Source organism: Betta splendens, chromosome 2 (genome assembly GCF_900634795.4).
Source record: "Betta splendens chromosome 2, fBetSpl5.4, whole genome shotgun sequence".
Lineage (NCBI taxonomy): Eukaryota > Metazoa > Chordata > Actinopteri > Anabantiformes > Osphronemidae > Betta > Betta splendens.
The window spans coordinates 10,187,499-10,208,332 of NC_040882.2; the positions used below are offsets into that span (position 1 = coordinate 10,187,499).

The 20,834-nt window shown below is 43.0% G+C and overlaps 1 protein-coding gene across 7 annotated transcripts in view; it reads right to left on the reverse strand.

The window, feature by feature from the left end:
• The window catches only part of LOC114869797 (sodium channel protein type 2 subunit alpha-like), a 31,096-nt gene that overhangs the window by 5,162 nt on the left and 5,100 nt on the right, over positions 1-20,834 (reverse strand). For 3 of the 7 annotated variants that reach the window (XM_029174294.2, XM_029174323.3, XM_029174314.3), the window contains exons 2-24: positions 20,477-20,803; positions 19,278-19,396; positions 19,001-19,090; positions 18,412-18,540; positions 17,760-17,851; positions 15,414-15,695; positions 14,612-14,675; positions 13,734-13,875; positions 13,228-13,434; positions 11,725-12,003; positions 10,916-11,257; positions 10,435-10,567; positions 10,069-10,307; positions 9,806-9,979; positions 9,205-9,561; positions 8,584-9,108; positions 5,188-5,323; positions 4,438-4,592; positions 3,562-3,735; positions 3,071-3,193; positions 1,683-1,958; positions 1,345-1,398; positions 1,064-1,201 (exon numbers count right to left, since the gene is read on the reverse strand). In XM_029174294.2, the coding sequence (XP_029030127.1) occupies positions 1,064-1,201; positions 1,345-1,398; positions 1,683-1,958; positions 3,071-3,193; positions 3,562-3,735; positions 4,438-4,592; positions 5,188-5,323; positions 8,584-9,108; positions 9,205-9,561; positions 9,806-9,979; positions 10,069-10,307; positions 10,435-10,567; positions 10,916-11,257; positions 11,725-12,003; positions 13,228-13,434; positions 13,734-13,875; positions 14,612-14,675; positions 15,414-15,695; positions 17,760-17,851; positions 18,412-18,540; positions 19,001-19,090; positions 19,278-19,396; positions 20,477-20,743 (4,497 nt within the window). In that variant the 5' untranslated portion in view covers positions 20,744-20,803. Of the gene's footprint in view, positions 1-1,063; positions 1,202-1,344; positions 1,399-1,682; positions 1,959-3,070; positions 3,194-3,561; positions 3,736-4,437; positions 4,593-5,187; positions 5,324-8,583; positions 9,109-9,204; positions 9,562-9,805; positions 9,980-10,068; positions 10,308-10,434; positions 10,568-10,915; positions 11,258-11,724; positions 12,004-13,227; positions 13,435-13,733; positions 13,876-14,611; positions 14,676-15,413; positions 15,696-17,423; positions 17,516-17,759; positions 17,852-18,411; positions 18,541-19,000; positions 19,091-19,277; positions 19,397-20,476; positions 20,804-20,834 lie in introns of those variants that run through there. The other 4 variants (XM_029174306.2, XM_029174332.2, XM_029174339.2 and 1 more) reach the window with 4 other exon arrangements.

The window sequence follows — 20,834 nt, forward strand, 5'->3', positions numbered from 1 at the left end:
ATTCTCTGCATTCTGTCTGAGAGAGATGCATTGTGCGCGCTGTGTATCATGAATGAGGCATCGGGCTGTCAGTGCTGCTCGCTGAGTGTGTGATACATGTCTGGAGGGAGGGCTGGTGTCAACACTGAACAACCATCTGTGTGGCGCTGTGGCCGTGGGGCTGCTGAACCACACCGACTCATACAGCGTCTCAATCAGTCAAGTCACAGCAAACAGAGCAAAGCCCCATCCCCCTCCCTCTCACCTCCTCCTCTCCTCCCCCTCCTCCCTCTTACGGGTACAGCCAATGCTGCACGTTAGCGCTGGGTTGAATGGAGGGTACATTTCCAGACTACACTCACTGTGACACTGTGTGTGTGTGTGTGTGTGTGTGTGTGTGTGTGTGTGTGTGTGTGTGTGTGTGTGTGTGTGTGTGTGTGTGTGTGTGTGTGTGTGTGAACATGCAGGGTGTTCCTCTGTGACTCACTTGCAGTGATCCTTGGCCTCAGGTCGTCACTGTGCTATGGATTATCATTATTCTGTTGATTGCTTGTTACTTTAACACAGTTGTGGGTCTGCATTGCCTAATTTTGCACTTCTGTTGCTTTGGGATCTAGTAACTGTTGGTTTTCCTGTTGCAAGTGGAGCAACAAAACAGCCAAAACCCAACGCTGTGGATGTCAGCACTAATAACAGTGGTCAGGATGGACTGAGAACAAGCTCTCTTTCAAATTTTTACTGGAATTTCATAATTTCATTTTTCATAATTTCATATTACTGCACATCTACAAATATGCTACTGAACCACACAACATATTAAATCAGCGCATTTACTGTACTGTAAATATTACTTTGCTTTAATTCTGTCTTTGCTGTAGCCAATAACGTGCGGGTTTGGGAGCAAGAGATACTGTAGGTCCAGAGGCCTGCACCTGGTTTTGCTGAAGGAGTTTTTAATTCTTCCCTTGGTTTTCTAGAAAGCTATTTTCAGTTGTGTCTGTACGTTTTGTAAAGTCTTTAATTTTACTGTCCTATGTGGCTTGAAATAAAAGAAATCAGTGTTTTCACACATTGGGGAACTTATCTTTTTCTTCTGCTGGTTAAAGTTGTCAATGATGACACCAATGAACAGGTTGAGTGTGAAGAAGGACCCAAAGATGATGAAGATGACGAAGTAGAGATACATGTACAAGTTCACTTCATACTGAGGCTGGTCTCCCACCTAAAACAACACAAAAATATTAAAAGCCTTTAATAAAACTTGTCTTATTGCAAACCTGTTTTATTCAGATTCTAAACTCTTATATTATATAAGTTATATTTAGCAAAAGCGCAAATGTCTCCATTAATCACCAAAATACTTACATCTCTAGAGTCCACAGCTGCATACATGATGTCCATCCAACCCTTAAAGGTTGCCTGTAGGCAGATAAAAGTCAGTGGATCAAGGACAAGATCACTTCATGACCTTCAGGTCACGATCATCAGGTGTAATTACTTTGGAATGAAACAACCGGGGCTTTTCCCCACAAATTTTCACAACAAAACATTTGATTTGTTGGCCACAATATTAACTCAGTCTCCTGCCCCTGATACCTGTAGCTCCTCTTTCGAGACCAGAACAGAGATTATGCAAACAAACTGGTGCTAGGCCTTTGAATTGGCTTGGAGGAAGATGGGATTTGCAGTTTGACTACACTCACCACTTGCAACAGAGCCAGATATCCGGCCCCGACATTGTCAAAGTTGATTTTGACACTTTTCCAGCGGGCGCTTTCGTTGACCAGACTCTCGCACTCTGACAAGTTGTTGACGACGTTGAGGGGAAAGACCTCATCGTTGGTGGTGTTGACGCAGTAATAGTACTTCCCAGCAAACAGGTTGACACCCATTATGCTGAAGATGAGCCAGAAAATGAGGCAGACCAACAGAACATTCATGATGGAGGGGATGGCCCCCAGAAGAGCGTTCACTACAACCTGGGGAAGTCAAAAGCACAGACAAACTCAGCCCTATTGTTCTTCCAGATCTGTGGTCAGCAAAATATTAAACTGTTTAATTTTAGGTAAGTGAAAATTAGAATCAAGGACAGTTCTTAAAAAAAAGATCTATGGACACTTGAAAAACCTGAGGTCTTTCAGAACAAGAGCCAAGGCGCATTAAAAACACTTTATCCATATTATTAATAAAGTATCTATGTCTGTACAAATTATGCTATTAGCACTGTACACATCTACAGAGTTTAGCGACATGACAGTCCTAAAGAGGAAGGTGCATTGGTGAAAAAGCAAAACAGAAAAAAAACCTTAGAGAGGCAGGATGAAGTCACAACATTTTGTTTGACTGTAAATGAAAAAAGACACACAACAAAAATTACAGGTCACGGGCACCACACAAGCAACATCAGAAATCAAAGCTTGAGAACAACTACAGTTTATGCAGTCATCTATTGACACAATGTGCAGAAAGTCATGCAGACAGAAGAAGTGCAGAGTTCAACTTTAAGGAAATCATAACTACATTGAGCGTTTAAAGGCTGTAGAATTAACATGAAATTCAGAAAAATATCTGGATAATATCTCTAGCATCAGAGTAAAATAAAATACTAATGACTCAGCATGTGAGAGAAATTGATGAGCTAGCTGGAGGCAGCTGGATGTGGAAACCTTCAACAAGTTGATATAGCCTTTCTGCATTTTTGAGTTAGATAAAGAATGCATCTATATACTGGTGCATTTAAAAACTTCTGAAATGTCTAGAATATACGTCATGCTGATATGTTGGATGAGGACTCTTGTGTTGGTTAAGCCAGAGAGACAAAACTGTTTTAAATTCAATAACCCAATTAAATATAAATCAGGATCATTTTATAAATCACAATTATGATTTGGTTTTAGCCTTTTAGATACTAAGTGTCTCCATTAACATTACTATTTAACAAAACTGACCCATTAAAATATTGAAAATGAATATGGAGTTTACTCCATGAGTAAGCTAAGCACAACAAGCTGCACAGTGTGCTTCCAGCTTGCCCATAAACGCTACCAACGTAAAGGCGGCTTCTGTGTCCTGCTACTCCTGTTGTCCTTACCCTCATGCCCTCAAACCGAGACAAGGCCCTCAAGGGCCGGAGGGCTCGCAGGGTCCTCAAAGACTTGATGGCACTAAGCTCAGAGTAGCCCAAAGCGTTGGCTGTAAGGCTGACCAAGGACACCTAAGAAAAGATAATGTCACAGACAAGAAATGAAACCGTTTCTCTGCAAAGAGCCATCAATATGTCTGGTAATAAACTATTAATGATGTTTAATAATGCAGTGTTTCCAAAACCTGAAAATCAGATAAAGTTCACCCAGAAAAAAATTTCGGAGGCTTTTTATTCTTTAGCTAAATCTCACTGAACAGCTGTGGCTATTATAATAAATTGGTAATTAGGTGTATATCAGTATAATAATTAAATACATTTTTAAAAGATGAAAATACTAAATCGACACTGTATCTAACATGCAGCTAAAAGAACCCCTTAAAAGGAATAGGACCTGAAACAGACTGCTAATAGATGAATAAATTCAACAACACACATACGTCTACAATGAGGAAGTCGAGCCAGCACCAGGCATTGGTGAAGTACTTGACGAAGCCATATGCCACCCATTTCAGCAGCATTTCCAAAATGAAGACGTAGGTGAAGACCTTGTCTGCGTATTCCAGCACTGTTTTTATGGTCCTTCGCTGCTCGATGTAAATGTCCTCAAATGCCTGTGCAGAGAAGAAGAAATATTAAGACTGCTGGTGGAAAAAATGTCACGTGAATTGTGCACCTGTAATGTACAGTAGAAGGTACAGATCTACAGTAAATCTAATACTCTATAATGTACTTGGGATTTTGCCTCACATTTATGCAATTGTTTAAACTGTATACCAAGAGGAAGATGCTGGTTTAAACACCAGAAGGTTAATACCCATAATATGAGAATAGCCTTCTGATTAATTTTTAAAAAAAGGGCACGGGCTTGAGATCACCCTTTCTGCACACACCAGTTCACGCCATGAACCCCAACTCGGAAATTAAGCTTAATTAGAGAATTTTCATTATTACATAAATCTCTGCAAATCTGTCTTTGCAAGCCCTGCTCAGATAGCCCTGCTCTCCAACATGTCTACTTCTATTTCAAGAGAACAGACACACTTGTAATCTTAGTCTTCATTTCAATGGACTGCCTTGTCTTATCTTGTGGAAAGTGCAATTAAAGTCATGATGACCCATTAAACTCAAGACAATCCATCACTCTATGATGACAGAAACATTTTTGCAATTTAACATCTTAGTAGAGATTAATTAGCAAATATTTTGCTGGTGATAATTGTGCAAACCATAATAATAAAAAAATGTGTTTAATGAAATTATAGATGTTGGGGAACAAAGGGGCTGAATGTCCACCAAATTAAACCTCCACTTACCAGGGCTCCACTGCTGAGCAGGATCATAAATATGATAAAGGACTCAAACCAGTTGTGCTCCACTATGGTAAAGCAGGTTTTCCTGAGTGTCCACCAGCTCTTGTAATTATTTCCCTCTTCGTTGACCTGGCACCACGGGAATCTGCGCACGCAACCTGCAGACAGGGAGCAAAGACAGTTACGTAGTGGAAGGACTTGAGCTCTGTGGAAGATTTCTGTTTCTAGCAATATGAATTGTTTTGTGTCTCGTCACAGTGGCTGCGTAACCAGCACAGGAGCTAAACCCTCACCAGGAGATCACAACACGGCCTAATATATCTCAGCAACAACCCAGGTCATTTGTAACATTATTTACAATTCCAATTTAGTGAATTTGAAATGAATTTAAATGTGTACTCTTTATTCCATGATAGTGGCAGTAAAGTTACTGAAAATACGACTTAAAAACTAACAAATGTCGCTTGAAAAACACATTAGATTTTAAGAACCGTACTGAAGGTGTGTCAGATAAAAATTCAGGTTACATTACAGCCAACAGAATCAAACTGGCTTCTTTTCCTTCAGTTCTGCTGAGCATTCAAATTCAATGTCATTCAGCGTATAGCACGGCAGTGCAAAGCACAGCATTTAATGTGATGTACTTGAAATGTACTATAGGACCATTTCATCTCCTACAGTACCTTACTTGCTCTGGCCCACTTTCCCACCACCCATCATCCTGCCTGACTATCATCCCCGCATCTCTCTCACCCTCTGTGAAGCAGGCCTCTGGGTCCAGTGACTCCTCTGGCTCCAGTTCCACTGACTCAACCCCGTCACCTGGAGGGCGAATATCAACTGTGCTTCCTTCCGATGAGCTCAGACGCTGGGGCTCTACATCAAGCTTCTGCATGAACGAGGAAGAAGAAGAGAGTACAAAGTCACACTGCAGGGAATGAAATCCCTCAGGTTTGGAGGTTATGGGAGCACACCTTCTGAGCTGGGTATTATTGTGTTTCTCCATTCATGTACTGCATACCTTCATATGGAGACTAGGCACTGTAATAGCTCACAGAGTTGGGCTCTCATCATCACGTTATTATCATCATCATCATCATCATCTCATGCAGTATTGATCAAATGTACCTACAGGCTTCAGTTATTTATTTTATGTTATGGGTCAAATCCGATTATGTGTCAAAAACTCAGCAAGGGGAGGTTGGCCTTAGAAAAATGCACTGTGGGTACGTTTGATGTGACCTCAGTCTGAGAGAGAGTGCATGCAGTATTCCAGTGCATTATCAATCCAAGCCTGAAATAGTACCAAGCAAACGTGTGCTCAAGTATTTTCATGTCCACTGAAAAACAGCCCTGTGTGAATTTTTTCATGTATCCCATTACTAAAATTGCATTTATGTATATTTCCCCACCTGGAAGCTAGAATCCACCCACAAAAGCAGCTGAACATTGTCTCCAGTGACATGAAAACACATCAGTTCCATTCCTTAAAAGCAGTGTACGAGCTTCTTCTGTTTGTACTGAAGTAGACGAATAACCACATTAGCTTACCAGCAAAAACCAGTACTGTGCACTGTTTATAAGACAGCATGTGATCTGGTACTCTTTTGCTTGTTGTACAACGTACTGAATTATCACCCATGCATATCCTGGAAACATACTGGACTAAGTGTGATACTTACATACACATGTAAGGACAAGTGTTGCTGCAGTTGTCAAGCTCATTTTACTCTTGGTTTCCTAAATCTGAATCTTTAAACGTCACACCTCTCCGAACCCTAAAATCATCTCCTTTGTTGCATTATCATCTGCATAGAGGGAGAGTTGGAGGAGTTGTGAGGCTTCCTATCTTTGGGCAAACATGATGTCATGTGGCCGCATGTCTGATCTACTGTACCTCACGTGTGAAGTAAAGGAACATGTCATCCTAGACAGTGCAGCAGCCCTGATTGCCGTGGGACCCAGCTAATACGGCATGGGAATGATGGAAGCATGCTGCTTACAAGTGCATCATTTTCTGGAAGGATGCTTCCCGACAGTTGCTCTTCTTAGCAAAAGACCTATTTCATGTCTTCTGGATAGGGGCTACGGTGTACGGGATTTTGCTCTCAACCTAACCTAACATGCCTTTTTTTGGCAGATGCTATGGGAAAGTTTTACTGTCTTTATTCAAGCTGGGCGATGGGATAGGTACAGTGGAACCAAGTAGATAACACAGGTGTGAAAGCACAGAAAACAGGACCAACTAATCCAAAATGGTGTTATGAATCATAAAATGTTGTAATTCAATGTAATTTGGGTTGGAGCTTGTTCAATATGTGTATATTTCTGAAAGACAGAAAATGAAGAGATTGTATTCATTTTGCTCACCCGTGTACAATAAATAGGTCTACTTCCATTTGTTATCTATTATTCTACCCATCAAATGTCTGTGTGAATTCATTCGTGAAAAAATTCTTTCATCATTCCATAATTTTTTTGAGTATCACAGAAAACACGTACATACGAGTATTTGGTGTGCATTTGCATGGGCTATGAACCAGACAAATGAATTTTGTCAAACTACAGCAAAATTCATTCCTCTATTCCATGTCTCTATTTTCCCCCCTCATTCTCCTCCACCTTCGCCTCCAGTCTTCCTTCATTCTCAAGCTCAGTGTTGGATGCCAATCAAGTCCCAAAACCAAGTCAAAACCAAGCAATGCAATCAAAGCAAAGATCATGTTAGATGAGTTTGTCTACCAATGGAAAGATGTGGTGTTGCTCATTCCTAATGGTTTGTAACTGCAATACAGCCTGATGTTTGGGGGTAAATCATGAAGAGGGGAAGGGGTAAAGGGAAATTGTACAGCATTGAGTGTGCTGCTGTATAGGGTAGGGGGAGTAGGTGGTATAAAGCAAAGAGGGTGGGTTGGGGGACGGAGGGCAGACCAGGCAAAGAACAAAAATGGGCAATCCATTGAAGGTATGAAAAAATATGTTGTCTGTAAATGGCATAGGCAGTCCTCATGGTTAGTGCTATGGTACAATAAAGGGGTCTTACAAGTCTCCTCTCACTGTAAACCTTGAGAACGTCTTTGACACCGCTGCAATAACAAATGGGGGGGTTAAACAAAGAAACAAGTGATACAAACCAAAAGCCAGCATACAACCTCAAGTCTGCTTTTAGTGGTCAGTCACAAGCCTCAACAAAGAACTACTATCCAGAAAAAACAAAAGTTTAGATTCCCTACAAGCAGATTCCTTAATAGAAACAGGGTCACTGACATGACATACATTCAGGCACACAAACAGCACACACCATGTCTCAGAGCTAAAAGTATGAATTCCTTTTCACTACTGTACGTCTCATTTGAATTACTAACAACCAACCCGGAATCTAAAGAGACTGGGAGCAACAGAAGCTCCTTGGTTGTTTTGAATCATAGGGAATTGGCACCACACCCATAGGGACAGGTTGACACCACCAGGGAGCACAATCCCAGTTCAGCCTGGCAAGACTTTACAGTAAACCAGACATGACCAAACGAAAGAGTTTGTACGAATTATAGCCTACGTTTGTAAGATCCTTCGATTTGCGTATAAAGGTAAATTATTATACAATGTTACAGTAGATTTACTGTTAGGGATGTGCACTGATGTATTTTGATGGGTTTAGTTTTGATCACCTCTTGAAACAATGCTTCCACAAAAACATGAATCAATCAATAAATAAAAAGTCTTTTTAGCGGGTGTGCATACTGTAACACTGCTCTGCACTAGTCAGTCAGCCATGCAATACTGGACACAAACACCCTGGTACATTTACTCTAACTAGTACATTCAGAAAGTGAACGTCATTCATAGGTCAAAGGCAAATTTGATTAATTCTTGTTGTGTTGCCAACAGCATTAGAACTGAGTAAGAGAGGCAGAAAATTCACTCAGTAGCACAGTGGAAGAAAGGTACAAGTGAGTTAGCAAGTACAGTATTTTCAAGCTACCTGATTGTTGGGAGATTTTCTGAAAAGGTCAACTCTATGTAAATCCTGACATATTCATCAAATGACTTGCATCAGATTGTATCTATTACACATATAAAAAAGCCAATCAAATACAAGAGCTGTGTGTCTCAAGAGGTTTCCTACATTGGGTAAGTTAGTCTTCTTACCTCTTTGCTGCCCTCGATATCCGACGAGTCGCTGCTGAAGTCCTCTGTGTTAAGGTTCTCAAAGTCCGACTCACCCACAGCAATGGGCACCGTGACTGTCAGACTGGGGTTATGAATAAATGACATGTAGTCACATTCCTCTATAGGGTACTTCCCAGTACTGTCTCCACCAAGTCCTACTCCAACCACCAATCCTCCTCCTGGTCGTCCGTTGCCCTCTGTCATGTACACGCCAGAGGGGTCTTTGGTGATCTCCACAGTGTGATTGGAGATGCAGTTGCCCTTGCCATTACTGTGCAGTTCATCCAGGGGTTTGCTCTCCTCAACCAGACCCGAGCCCTTACCGCCCCCACCAAAGCAAATGCTCCGGAAGAACTGGCGCACTGTGGTTTTGATAAACGCGATGCCCCGCTGGATTCGACCTATAGCAATCTGCAAGTTGTTCATTTCGCTGTCGTCGTCAGTTGCTGCCAGGTTGTCTGCGCTGAAAGAGCTCAGCAGTAGAGCCAAGAACAGGTTTAGAACCTGAGAGGAAATGGACATCAAGTACAATGAAACTCACTTTAGCACATCACTGATATAAACTGTATCCATGTTAAAAGAAGTAAATGGGACACCTACCACCAGATTTCCAATGACCATGACCATCATGAAGACAATTAGACACATTGTCTGTCCTGCCACCTCCATGCAGTCCCACATGGTCTCAATCCACTCTCCGCACAGCACCCGGAACACAATGAGGAAGGAGTGGAAGAAGTCATGCATGTGCCAGCGGGGTAGCTTACAGTCCTCAGAAATCTTGCACACGCACTCCTTGTAGCTCTTCCCAAAAAGCTGCATCCCCACCACGGCGAAGATGAAGACGATGATGGCCAGCACCAGAGTCAAGTTCCCTAGAGCGCCCACCGAGTTGCCGATGATCTTTATCAGCATGTTCAAAGTGGGCCATGACTTGGCCAGTTTGAAGACCCTTAACTGTTAAAAAATATATATAAGTGATATAAACCAGAGTGCGATTCTGTAGATCTGTCAGAATGGCCAGTACTCCATTAATAAATTACACAACAATATTCTACATGGAGCCTTTACCATCCTGCACAAAAGCTCAATAATAACATTAATGTATTTAAGAGAACATGACCTAGGACGTATCTGGTACATCCTAACATATTTCCTCTATAAATAAATCATGTGATGCAGCTTCTGTAATAATACTAACCAATCTAAATGACCTGAGTACAGACAGGCCTTCAACGTTGGCCAAACCAAGCTCCATCAGACTGAGGCTGACGATGATGCCGTCAAAGATGTTCCAGCCTTGCTGGAAGTAGTAGTAGGGATCCAAAGCGATGATCTTGAAGCACATCTCTGCTGTGAAGATGCCTGTGAACACCTGATGTCAAATAGACAACATTATTTTGTAACACTTTGCATACCTTAAAAACTAAGAACTAACGAGGAGGCTTATCACACAATACTTGCCAGGTTTCCCACTGAGAGAGCATTGTCAAATTCTGGAGTCATAGGGTAATGCTCCATAGCCATGAAAAGGGTGTTGAGGACAATGCAAACGGTGATGGTCAAGTCCACAAATGGATCCATGACCACCATGTTGACAACCTCCTTGATTTTCAGCCATTGGGGACAACAGTCCCAGATGAGACAGGTGTTGGCAAATTTATACCAGCAGGGGGGACACTTTTGTCTTGACTCTTCAAGCTCTGGAACAGGACAAAGGACCATGTTTCATTTTGCTGAGGTAACATAGTAACATTTAGTTTCTTCTTATCAGATTTTTCCACAAGATAAAGTTCAGGATGAGAAGAGAATAAGGCAGGAACAACTGACCTTCCATGGTGTTGGTGAGGATACTGGCCACGCTCATGGCTCTCTGTCTGCCCGTTGGTTCTTCTAAATAATCCATGGATGGCTGGTGAAAACCCGAACGGCGTTTTTTCAGCTCAGTATCTGTAGTTGTCCCCTAGAAAAAAAAACACGAACTGTAGATTCATGCAAAGGAATGTAAAGCAAAGTAGCAAACGCTGACATCACCCCAACAAAAACCTAAGCAGAAATTTAAAAATACAGCAGTGAGACTGTCCAAAGCCTTTAAAGAACAAGTCTGGTGATATTCTAGGCCACAGTCCCAACCAACAATCAATGTAGCTGACAACCAACTACTGTGTGGGCTATTTAAATCCTCACTCATCCTATTTTTGTACAGAGGGCAAGGGCCTTGAGTGATTATTAAGTAAGAGGCCAAAAGGGGTGTTAAAAGGTAAAAATACCATGTTTGATATCAAAATAAAGCATGAAGCAATCAAGTCACCTCAGGCAGCAGCAGACCTACAGGTGAGGTTGTGATAGAAGTCCCGCCGACCAGCGACACCACACCGTTGCAGTCCACGGTGCAGTGCATTTTCCCATTGGCGGGGAGCACGACCCGGGGCGCTCCGAGGCTGGTCTGGCTGACAGCGCTGCAGCGACGCTCCAGGCGTCGGGGCACAAACAGAGAGCCCCTGCGGCTGTCGCTCTCCTCAAAGGTGCTGTGTTCATCGTCTGCAAAGTCATTCTCAGAGCCCATGTCCCGTGCCCGGCCTCGGAAGCTGAACAAGCTGGCGCGGCTGGTCCTCAGAGGTGAGAAGAGGGATCCACGGATACTGAGGAGAGACTGAGAGAGAGAGCGAAGGAAGTGAGATAGGATAAGAAGTGAGAGGATGGAGGACATAAACTAACTGTAATATTTGGTGTTGGCTTGTCCTGAGAAATAGGGCAGAATGACAGATACTGTACGCAGTTAGCCAGGTGGAACCAGAAGTCAGTTCCTTCCTCAAAACAATGGGAAGCATTGGGAAAATAATAGCTAATCATAGATTGACAATTTGTGTCCTTTTACATTATCAAAGGAAGTTTCCTTTGATCTCACACTTCATGTTGGTTTTAAAACCAGGTTTTCACTGTAATAGGTGTTTATAAAGTAGTTTGTCTCATGTATGAAAACATTTGTACAATACATAATTAGAAGAAGAAGAAAACCTTTATTTGTCATTATCACATCTGTAACAATGTCACAACATTAGTCATAATGTAAATAAAAAACTAAATAAGTTCAAAATCTGTTGCATCAGGTGCATTCACCTGGTTGGGTGATGAACATCTCTTCTCATATGACAGCCGGTTGGCATCGATAGAGAATCGGAAGGTGGACCGCTTGATGCTGTCCTCAGACGCCGACTTGCGGAACTTGTCCCGGACCCCCCTCTCCTCCTCCTCCTCCCGCTGCTTCCTCTTCTTTCGCCTGTTGCGTCGCTCCTTGGCACTTTTGGAGCTGAGCTTAGACGTCCCCGAGGAGGACTCTGAGGTGGGGCCCCCTCTCCCGCTGTACTCGCCGCTCTCTGTGGCTGCTGCCGCGGCAACCTGCCAGCCAATGAGAGCACAAACACTGTTGTCACGGCAACCCAGAGAACGTCTCAGAGCCTCTCGTGGACTGGAGGAGAGCGCCTGGCAGCTGAGAACAGCACGAAGAGCCAAATAAGCCCCAGACACGTTCTAAAAATGGACGTATGAATGCTTTTAGGCAAGCCAAAACATTTCAATACAATTTATTTTATAAAATGACTTAACAATTACAAAATACCTGAAAAGAAAATATCACAACAGTGTAAGTATAAACAGGGATCTACGTTGTGTCTAATTTTCTGTTTTAGAAAAGAAGAGAAGATTTTTAGTGGCAACAATATTTCAAACTCAGCATATCTGTAGTGAATGTCTAATTATATGTTTGACAATTTTCATCTTTTGAATGCTTCTGTTTCCCAGAACAGCACCACTGCTTCAAGGATTCAGACTCTGCCATGGAAACTACAGCACAACAAACAACAATCTGAACATGTACAAGCCTGATAAGAGAGAGTAAAAACAGCCAATGAGAGAACGAGCACAGCTGAAAGGGAGCAAGGCAGGAACAGAGGAAGCAAGGCAACGGGCCTGGCCTGGTTATGCTGCTACAGTACAGAATGCATGCGTATGCTTTGGTTGACGCAGCTCCTCCGTAGGATGACAAAAATGCCGTAACACTTAGAGTAGTGCACACAAAAACTAAAGTAGGTAATGAGGCAGCAGTCAGGAGCAATCGGATAATTAATGAATCATTATTGAGCAGTTTGAGATCAGATGTTCCATTAACATACAGTAGCTACAATGGTGAATGATGATGAGCAGATGAATTACTAATTGCTTGTTTATAGTTTGTGATGTTAACCAGTATGGACAGATTCATTCATTTCTTGGGTATCAGTTCTGATTCAGGAAGTACTTACGATGTTCATTTTGTTAAAGCCTACAGATTTAATAAACTATATGCTATAACACAAGCAGTAATCTAATTTCTAAACCTAATTGATTGCAGGTAACTTCATTTATGTCAGTGAATTTTAATTTTGTCATTGTTTCACATTCACAGAAATAAACTGTCCTTTGGTTAGTGGCTCCACTGGAGCACAACAACGTTAATACCCTATTGCAGGTTATTTCATCAGTTTGAGATAGTAATAATAATCCATAAACTGAACACAGAGGCCGACTGTTTGTTTGTATCTTAATTCTAACATGACTTTTAGAAATAAATGATGAGTTTCCTGCCTGAGCCTCCTCCTGTTGTCTCTTCAGCTGCTCCAACATGGCCTGGAACTCCTCCTCTTTCTGCTGGGCCTCCTCGATGGTCGCCTGGTTCTGCTCATCGTAGGCCATGGCCACCACAGCCAAAATCAGGTTAACCAGGTAGAAGGAGCCCAGGAAGATCACCAGCACAAAGAACACCATGTAGGGTTTGCCTGCAGCACGCAAAGTCTGACAGAACCAGGGCAGAGTGGAAAGTCAAACAGAGTAAGACTGATGTAACATTGACTTTTATGTTTCAGTAGCTACAAAAGAAAATGCATAAAACTCAGATGCCGTAAAAAATTGAGGTTGCTAATAATTACTAAGTGGAAGTGAGGCTATTATTTAGAAATTAGCAATTACCGGTGAGCTTATTTAAAAACTTTAGAGGTGCGTGGGAATGACAGTAAATGTATGGGGTGGACATGCACTTTGTGTTCACAATGAGCATTAGACATGAGTCACCGCAGCTGCAGACTGTTACCGACCTGCTGGTAAAGGTTTTCCCAGAAGTCCTGGGTCATGAGTCGGAACAGGGAGAGGAAGGCCCAGCTGAAGGTGTCGAAGCTGGTGTAGCCATAGTCTGGATTACGGCCTGCTTTGATACATGCAAAGCCCTCTGGACAGAGCCTGTCGGACACACACATTCAAAGCTTCCAACATTCCAAGAATGTGTAAAATAGAAAAAGGTCACATCCACTAGCATTTTTGTTGAATTGCTGTTGAAAATGATTGCTTTTTTTACTGCTGTTCCATATTATTTAGCAATTATTTGAAGCTTCGTTATATCCGCATTAGAACATTTAACATCATGTGACAAAAGGCTCGTTCTGGAAAACAGACAAAAGAGAGAGGAGGAGATACTGTAGCTTCTAGCTTTTCAAGCAGCAGCCTGAGCCGAGAGAGAAAAACATCAGGACTGCTACAAAAAGCTGCTACTGTTTATTTCCCAGTTGCTGGTGTTTTGCTATGAGACACCAGTGGGGACGCGAGTGCTCAGGTGGTGAACAGCAGTGCAGACCATGAGCTAAACAGTCCTGCATACACTATTTTTAGACAACTAATGTAAAGAAAATGACCGTTCTCTCATTTTACATCACATCTGTGTTGTACGGATGTTTTTTCCATCCACCTTAGGATTGTTTCTCAACATCAAATGTCCAGACTGTGGACAAAATTGTGGACAAAAAATAAGACATTTCACATTTGTCAAAGCACATACATACAAAATGCAGCCACACATAGCCAGAGGTCCAGGTTCCTGTACTGCCTCAGTGTGGTGCTGGGTGCCTGGACTAATTGTGTACACAGCTCGGCTTTGTGATGTGTCTAATTGGCCATATAAATAAAACATGTTGAGCCTTACCCAGCGCCACTCCCATTCCCACAGAGCAGAGCATCCCTACGGCCAGGGAGGTAGTAGTAATTACCTAAACGAGAGAGAGGAGAGTGAGGGATGGTCATCTGGATCTCACTCAGAGAGAGGCAGCAGATGTGAAGAGGCAGCAAGATTGATGGGGGGCAGGAGGACAACGTGTTATTAGTTTCTGTGAATGTTTATTGATGTGCATTGTAAATTTTCATTTCATTTACTTGTGTAAAGTAAGAATATGGATGTACCACTTAACTCTTAACTCTGACAAACCCACAATCGCATGTTTGTAAACATAAATATGCAGTTTTATAACATCTATAATCAGCCCTGCCTCTTTCTCTCTATTTATTTATTCCTTCTTCTGTTCTTGACTTGGCATCAGCACGTTGTGTAGCTGCTGCTTGTCTCCTTGATATCCTGCTGCTGGTCAGTGACTCATCCTCCTCTGGCACTCTGTGCTGCTCATGCCAGGCAGATGGGCTACAGGAGAATGATAAGGGTTTTATTGTTGTGGCGATTATCCGCCACATTTGCTGCATTCTCCCACCAGCCCTTGTTAGAGAGCACAGCCCTGGCTTCCAGCCACTGCTGTCACTCTGTATCACCGGGCCAGTGTGTCTGACCCCCGCCCCCACCAAACACCACTACGACTACTCTGACCCATCTCTGCATATAGAGTAGCCAGGATTTGACTCAGGCCGTCTGGGGGGGAATGCTAAGTTGACCCTGTTTAACCCCTGTGTGTGCCTGACAGGCGTGTAACAGCACGTTTGCGCCGTATCACTCGGCTTACGTTCATCGTTCTTGTACTCTGTCCAGTTAAAGGTGTCATTCTGCACTACTGTGGCGTTGATGTCCGTCAGGACGCCGCTGAAAAACAAATCGTCCAAGGTGGCGTTGGTGCTGTTGGTGGCGTTGCCCTCGGGCGGCATGCGTAAGCACTTCTGCCTCAGGTTGCCCATGAAGAGCTGCAGGCCTATGAGGGCGAAGACGCTGAGGCAGAACACGGTGAGGATCATCACGTCGGAGAGCTTTTTCACAGACTGGATCAGGGCGCCAACAATGGTCTTCAAGCCTGAAAAGGGAAACAAAGGGCGAAGGGGCAGGAGGACATTGCAGGACGATTACTGCCATGCTAATTATGGCCAAAAGCTTGTATGGTAAAGAAGCTGCTAATAGGAGCTTACAGTAGCAAACAGCCAGGGGGGATCTGCAGTGGAGGTTCCTGTATGAGCTATGTCATACAGGAACCAGGCTGAGACAGATCACTGGTAGTCATGGATCTACCACTAGAGAAAGTTATGTTTGCCATGCCCGTTGTAGTGTTATGGCATTGGTCTCTGGGGAAATGATGGTTCATGAGTGTTAATGTGTTTGCTACAGCTTGACGGGTAATAATGTAATACTTTGGGCTGTATGGGCGTTTTGGGTGAAACTGATAAATTGAACTCTTTTGTAGTGCACTTGCAAAGACCAGTAGCAAGAACTAATGCTGCAAAGGCTGAGAGAAGCAGAAACGTTCGTTCAATTTGCATTGTCTCTGCACATATCTGAGAACTGTGTGAAGATTTTGAAACACTGCTCATTTCCGTCACAAAGTTTGGCCAAAGATTCTACCAAAATGACAAAAAGACTAACCAACACTGTAAAAGAATAGAAATGACAGCGTAAATATCTACATACAAAATAACTGTATCAAAGCAACTTCAGTAGAACTACAAGCACTACTAGCTCAGATTAAGTTATTTCTCTGCAGCTCTTTTACAGAGGTGGCTATTCTGCGTCCCCAGGTCCACTGCCCTAATTGTTGTTCAACTGCTCTCACTCCGGCCTGCTCACTGATTACCTGGATCGTGTTTGTTCAGAGGTTTAAGTGTGGGTATAGTTGGAAAAAGCAGAGCTGTACATGGAGCTGTCGAGGACCAGTGTTAGCAACCAAAAATTGCAATCTCAACATTGAGCCCAACATGACAGTTGCATGAATCTTTTAATTGGTTGTCACATGTTGGCCAAAACTCCCTTTTACACTCAGTTACTACTTCTCTCTCGCCTTTTTTATGCACATAATGTAAATATCTAAGTCAATGTCCTGGTAGTGCTTGTACTGAGCTTTGCACTATGATTTAAAAGAGCCCAAAATGTGTAAACAGTGTCCAAATGTAACTTTGGCAAGTAGGTCACAGTAAGTCATTTAATGTACGTTGTGAAACTAGATGTCTGAATTAGGAAGTAATTGCATTCCTAATACAAAGAGCCAATACAAATTTCTGGATGGTTTACATATGACCTGTTAGTTTGTCTCACTAGTAGTGTTAGTGTTATACTGTATACTGTATGTCATTACCCAACCACCACTCACCATATCACATTTTCTTCAAAACACACAACATTGAACAGGACATGCACAGGAAAACAAGGTAAGGAAGATCCCTACACACACAAGTGCTTGCCACCAGAAAATCGGCTTTTGCAATGTCTCATGCAAAAAGGAAAAAACAAATAGTGCACAAAATCTACTTGTAAGGCTCCCAAGGCAAGAATAGATTTCAACCAAAAAGAATTCTGCCTTAAAGGATGTATCTAAAAGCCAAGAATCCTGTCAATCTGTGCAGATTGGAGCCAGATTCCAGCTTTTACTGGCCTTGGGACAAAGGCAGCATGAGGGACGGCGACGGGCGTCGTCAGGCTTAGCTACAGTGAGATGAGCTGAGAGGGGGCGGGGGCGGGTGCTTGGATGTTAGCAAAAACGCCAGTTAGCCGTTAGCATTTGTTCAATCCCTATGGGCCTTGATGGCTCTCTCACCTGGGATGACTGATATAGTTTTCAGGGCTCGCAGAACCCTGAAGGTTCGCAGTGCTGAGACATTGCCCAGGTCCACAAACTCTGTGACATATCTGTAAGGGAAGGGGGAGGGTAGGGGGAGGAGGGTGGTAGGGGGAGGGTAGAGGGGGCGTTTCGGGGAAAAGGTGTGGGGCACACGCACATACGCACACGCACAAAAACCAGGCATCCACACACATGGCGTGACGAGACGAAAGGAGGGTAGGGGGAGGAGGAAAGGGCAGAGGAGGGAATGGCAAACGGTCACGCACAGAGGACAAATGGCAGGAGTGCTGGTGGCAGGCGCGGCAGCCTTACCTGGTATTACTGAGATAGTTTTCAAAGCTCGCAAAACTCTGAACGTGCGCAGAGCTGAAACATTGCCTAGGTTTACAAACTCTGTTATATACCTGCAGGATTAAATGCACAGTTACTCCACAGCAGTTTACAGGCAGAAACCCCCATACACGTGCACAAAAACACACCTGAGCGCGAAAGCTACCCCTTATACTGTACCATGAGTTACACCATTAAGACCAAGCTTAATTAAGCCTCGCGCCATTCCTTTATCGGTGCATAATGCGTCATATCGACGAACAAAAACAGATACCGTCATCACAAAATGAACTAGCATGCGCCACGTGACCTAATGCTGCAGGGGTTTTGGTAGTTTTAAGACAAATAGCTGGAGTTACTGAAGCGTGGGACAAATGGGCAAAGACTCTTCATGCTTTGAGGGCTCACATCCATTATGACAGAGTGGAGCTGAGATTATTGGGCATGCTTTCAAAACACACACCAATACTGTACGCTGTAGATTATCACGCTGCTCTACATTCTCCCTGCTCTCCTTCTCACATTCAGAGACTTTAATAGGCTGCTGGGCTGATTACCATTAAAAGCATTTGGCCTTTTAATCTATGCCAGATCATGTTAAGCTGACACTAACCATGCTTGTCATAATACTTACGCCATCGAGATAACACTGAAATCCAGCCAATTCCATGGATCCTGGAGGAAGGTGAACTTCCCCACACAGAAGCCCCTGGCCAGGATCTTTATGAGCGACTCAAAGGTGTAAATCCCTGTGAATGTGTACCTGGTGGGGGAGGACAGGAAATGAAACCACACTGACAAACACGCACTCAGGAAAATAATGATGTTGCTAACAGCTCTGTTTATTTACAGGACAGTCAGAGACAAAGAGACGGACAGTATGTACAGTAGTACACTATACTGCACAGAGAAATTATATGTTTTTCTAGAAGATCCTAGACAAAATAGAAGGTCTGACCTGAACAACAGATTTGAAGGACAGTTAAAGGTACACACCTTTAACTGTCTGTAAAAATCTAAATCATCCTAAATGTACAGTAACAATGTCTACTGCAGATTAATCAAAGTTGCTACACTTGTGTACTGTAGATGCTTAATTGGGACGAACATCTAATATGCTGACACCTGATTGAAGTTTAGACAAACATGCTTTCATTGATGAGTGTTAATGTGAAATATGTTACGTATTCAACAAAAAAAATAACAAACAGCGGAGGACTTACTCTACATTCTTGGCCCATTCCGGGGGATTGCTGAGGGTCATGAAAGCACAGTTGGTCAGGATGGTGAACATGATCAACATGCTGAACATCGTAGGAACCAAGTTAAAAAAAACAATGGTCCATTTATGTGCAGATCAGACTTAACATACAGTATGTTTTCCTTAGTAAATCTAAAGCAGTTATAACATTTAGTCGTCTAAATCAGCTCAAATCTAATGAGTAAATCTCCCTTTTGCCTGATAAACCCTTTAATCCAAATCAAGCCATGAAAGGATATGAGTGTACTAAAATTCTAACTGATATCCTCCTGATGGGGTTGAAGGGGCTTAAGATGTACAAGGCAGGAGTGGCGTTGAAACGGAAGATTGCCTTCCTGCGATTCAATACTATGAAGGTCTGTAAGAGAGAAACACAAACGTGTTAAAGACGTGTGAAGTTGCTGTTCACCTTAGATATAAGAGATGCAGCACAGAGGGTCGAGAATCAAACACTTGACTTCTGTTGTGTCTACTTTTGTGCGTATGTCACAAGCTCTAACCTCAGAGAAAACTATTCTGCATCCCCGTGCTTATTATTATAATGAAGCTGGATGGATCAACCTCAGGCGGGGCATGTTTGGCACTGCAGTTCAACTGGCAAAGCACATCATATTAGCATTTAGCACCTCTGCTGGCTCCTGATTTAAAGGTTTTGACTTAGCTGAGCACATTTAAGTTGAACTACAAAATATTAGCGTTGGCACGTTTGCTTGATTTAATGCAGCGAATAATCATCTACCAACTAACTACTGTGACATTTGATACTGATCTCCAGTTCGTACATAAAGTAAGAAGTAAGAAGCCAGTTAGCCTAGCTTAGCATAAAGCTTGAGGACAAGGGTAAGCTGTTAGCCTACCTCAACATAAACTTCAAATATGCACCAATCAACACTTCTATAGCTTGGTAATACTGGCCTCTCTCTCTCTCTCTCTCTCTCTCTCTCTCTCTCTCTCTCTCTCTCTCTCTCTCTCTCTCTCTCTCTCTAGATGATAAATAAAAGGTAAATTTACAAAAAACACACTGAAGGTAGTCACAAAATAGAATGACTTCAATCCGACCAAAATTATGAATTTTTCCTTTATTACGAGACACAGTTTAAACCCAAGTTATCATTCGAATGACTGAAAGCTAATGTGTCCATTCCCCAGCAGGGGTTTGTCCTGTGTATGAGAAAATTGCTTTATCTGTACATGTGGTGCCTTAAAATAAGTTGCAGAGAGCATTGTGCAATTAACTTGAAGCTTTTAGAGGCTAATAGGATTGGAATATAAAGCAGACAGACCTGTAATGTATCAAAATGCAGTGCTTGAGTCATGTAATCATTTGAGGCTAAATCAGAAACCAAACGATGCTCTGAAGTCAACACAGCCATTAATCTGTCTCGATGGGGTCCATACAGGGTTTTACGTCAATAAGATGTGCTAGAATGGTTCTGACCTTCTGATTGCTGTAGTAGGAGTCCAGGTCCTCCAGCGGAGTGGACACCAGGTGGGGGGGGATGTCCCCGTAGATGAAGGGGAGAGATTTCCCCGCCTCCAAGTCGCTGTTGGGCTTAGGCCCGTCTTCATCGTCGCAGTCGCTGCGGCGCTCCGCCCGTGGTCTCCGGGCCTCTTCCTCAGCGATGCGCCTCTCGATAGCGGCGAGAGACTCTGGAACGAAGGGGCGGAAGCTGTCAGGTCCGGGCGGTACAAGCAGCTGTGCCATCTTGTCATCCTGCTCCTTCAGAGGGCAGCGAGGGGCTCAGCTGGGACAGGGAGCTGCAGCCTGAGGGGAAAGGAGAAGGACATGGGTCAGG